Source organism: Stegastes partitus, unplaced genomic scaffold (genome assembly GCF_000690725.1).
Source record: "Stegastes partitus isolate 25-593 unplaced genomic scaffold, Stegastes_partitus-1.0.2 Scaffold1358, whole genome shotgun sequence".
Lineage (NCBI taxonomy): Eukaryota > Metazoa > Chordata > Actinopteri > Pomacentridae > Stegastes > Stegastes partitus.
The window spans coordinates 43510-45073 of record NW_007579089.1 but is presented as its reverse complement, the minus strand read 5'-3'; the positions used below and the strand labels follow the sequence as shown (position 1 = coordinate 45073).

Sequence of the window (1564 nt, the reverse complement as noted above, 5' to 3'; positions counted from 1 at the left end):
CAGAGATTTGATGAAACATCACAGGTTTAAGCTCAGATCTGGTTGAATTTCCCAACAGAACCACATGTAGCACAGGATACATTCAAGGACCAGTTGAAGGCTCTTCTGTCTTCACAGTTTCTGGCTGACTACTGGACTCACTTTGGTGACTTTTGAAAAGGAAACCTGAATGTTTTCTTTCTAAGAAACCACAGAGATTTAAACCACTTGGAGGAAACATGTTGAATCCAGTTTTTTGTTTTTACATTTTGTAAAATAAATATTCAAAGATTGTTTCTTAGTTTTTTCTGATTCGTGTCATTCTGTGTTTATAACTGCAGTGAAAAACGAGACGGGAGCAGAAAACCACTGAGAAACTGGAGTTGGGAGGGAAACGCGATTAACGGAACAGTAACTGCCAATAATCGATCAGTGGTTGCAGTCGTCCAGGACAGGTGAGGGCAGGTGAGAGACTCTGTGAGCAGCAGTACCTGATGGAGGGGGAGGGGGGAGGCGTGGAGGTGATGCTGATCGGAGCTCCTGATTGGGAGGGAGGAGACCCCAGGATGATGTCGTCAGAGTCCACTGTGGAGGAGACGCAGCACATTTAGAGTCCACAGGAGGAAACTGACGGAGGCAGACAGGTGAGTCGGGCGTACCTGAGGTGGACAGGAAGTTCTGCTCCACGATGCCGACCTTCACCAGCTGACAACACACACAGACACACAACTCGGTTCAGTGTGAAACACACAAACACTGCTGCAGGAAGCTGCTGTTCCCATGGCAACCAGCAACATTTCTCACCCCGATGAAAGGAACAAACTTCTGGCAGGAGTCATCGTCAGGGCTGCAAGAACCAGAGAGAACATCTGGACGTCAACAACTCTGAGCAACGTCGGACACAGTTTGAATCATTTCAGACGCTTGCGAGTCACTCTGGACCATCTGGAGTGCTGTTGGACTGTTCTGAAGTTATGTTGGATGGATCTGGAGTCATTTTGGACAATTAGTGGTTTTCTGACAAGTCTTAAGTTGTTTTGAGCAGATTCTCAGTCATTTTGGAGACATAAAGCTTTTAGTCGTTTTGGATGAGTTTTTCTAACTTTCAGGCCGTGTTGAGTCATTCTGGACCATCTGGACTCACATGAGACCGCTGACCTGCAATCATCCTCAGAACATGGATGTAAAAACATAAAAAACAGGAAAAGACAAGAAGTCGGTCGAGTCTTTCTAGAGTGGAGTGTTGAGCAGGTGAGTCTGAGCAGTTTTTCAGAGGTCCAAGTTGTCCTGGTCCGTAGAGCTGGATCATGTTTGTTCTGACAGACTTTAGTGAGGACGGTCGTCTTGGCCTCGCTTTTCTGCTTCCACTACAGTTGTGTCTGGGTTCCACACACCTCTTGTGCTTGCAGGTGAGCATGGCCTCAGAGATCGGACACAGGTGAGACACAGCAGCTCCAGCCAGGTACTGAGACACCCGGCTGGCCACGCCCACTGGATCTGTCAGAGAGACACACACCTGAGATCACCAGTTTGTAACGAAGACACATGAGTGTGTGGACGCAGGAATAATGAACAGAGTCCTGCA

General features: G+C 47.6%; 1 protein-coding gene across 1 annotated transcript in view; it reads right to left on the bottom strand.

Annotated features, from left to right (window-relative positions):
* LOC103369999 (phosphofurin acidic cluster sorting protein 1-like) overlaps positions 1–1564 on the bottom strand; it is a 19022-nt gene that overhangs the window by 4194 nt on the left and 13264 nt on the right. Inside the window, exons 16-19 of the mRNA XM_008298896.1 lie at positions 1374–1495; positions 784–826; positions 639–684; positions 471–564 (exon numbers count right to left, since the gene is read on the bottom strand). Coding sequence (XP_008297118.1) covers positions 471–564; positions 639–684; positions 784–826; positions 1374–1495 — 305 coding nt within the window. The remainder of the gene's footprint in view (positions 1–470; positions 565–638; positions 685–783; positions 827–1373; positions 1496–1564) is intronic.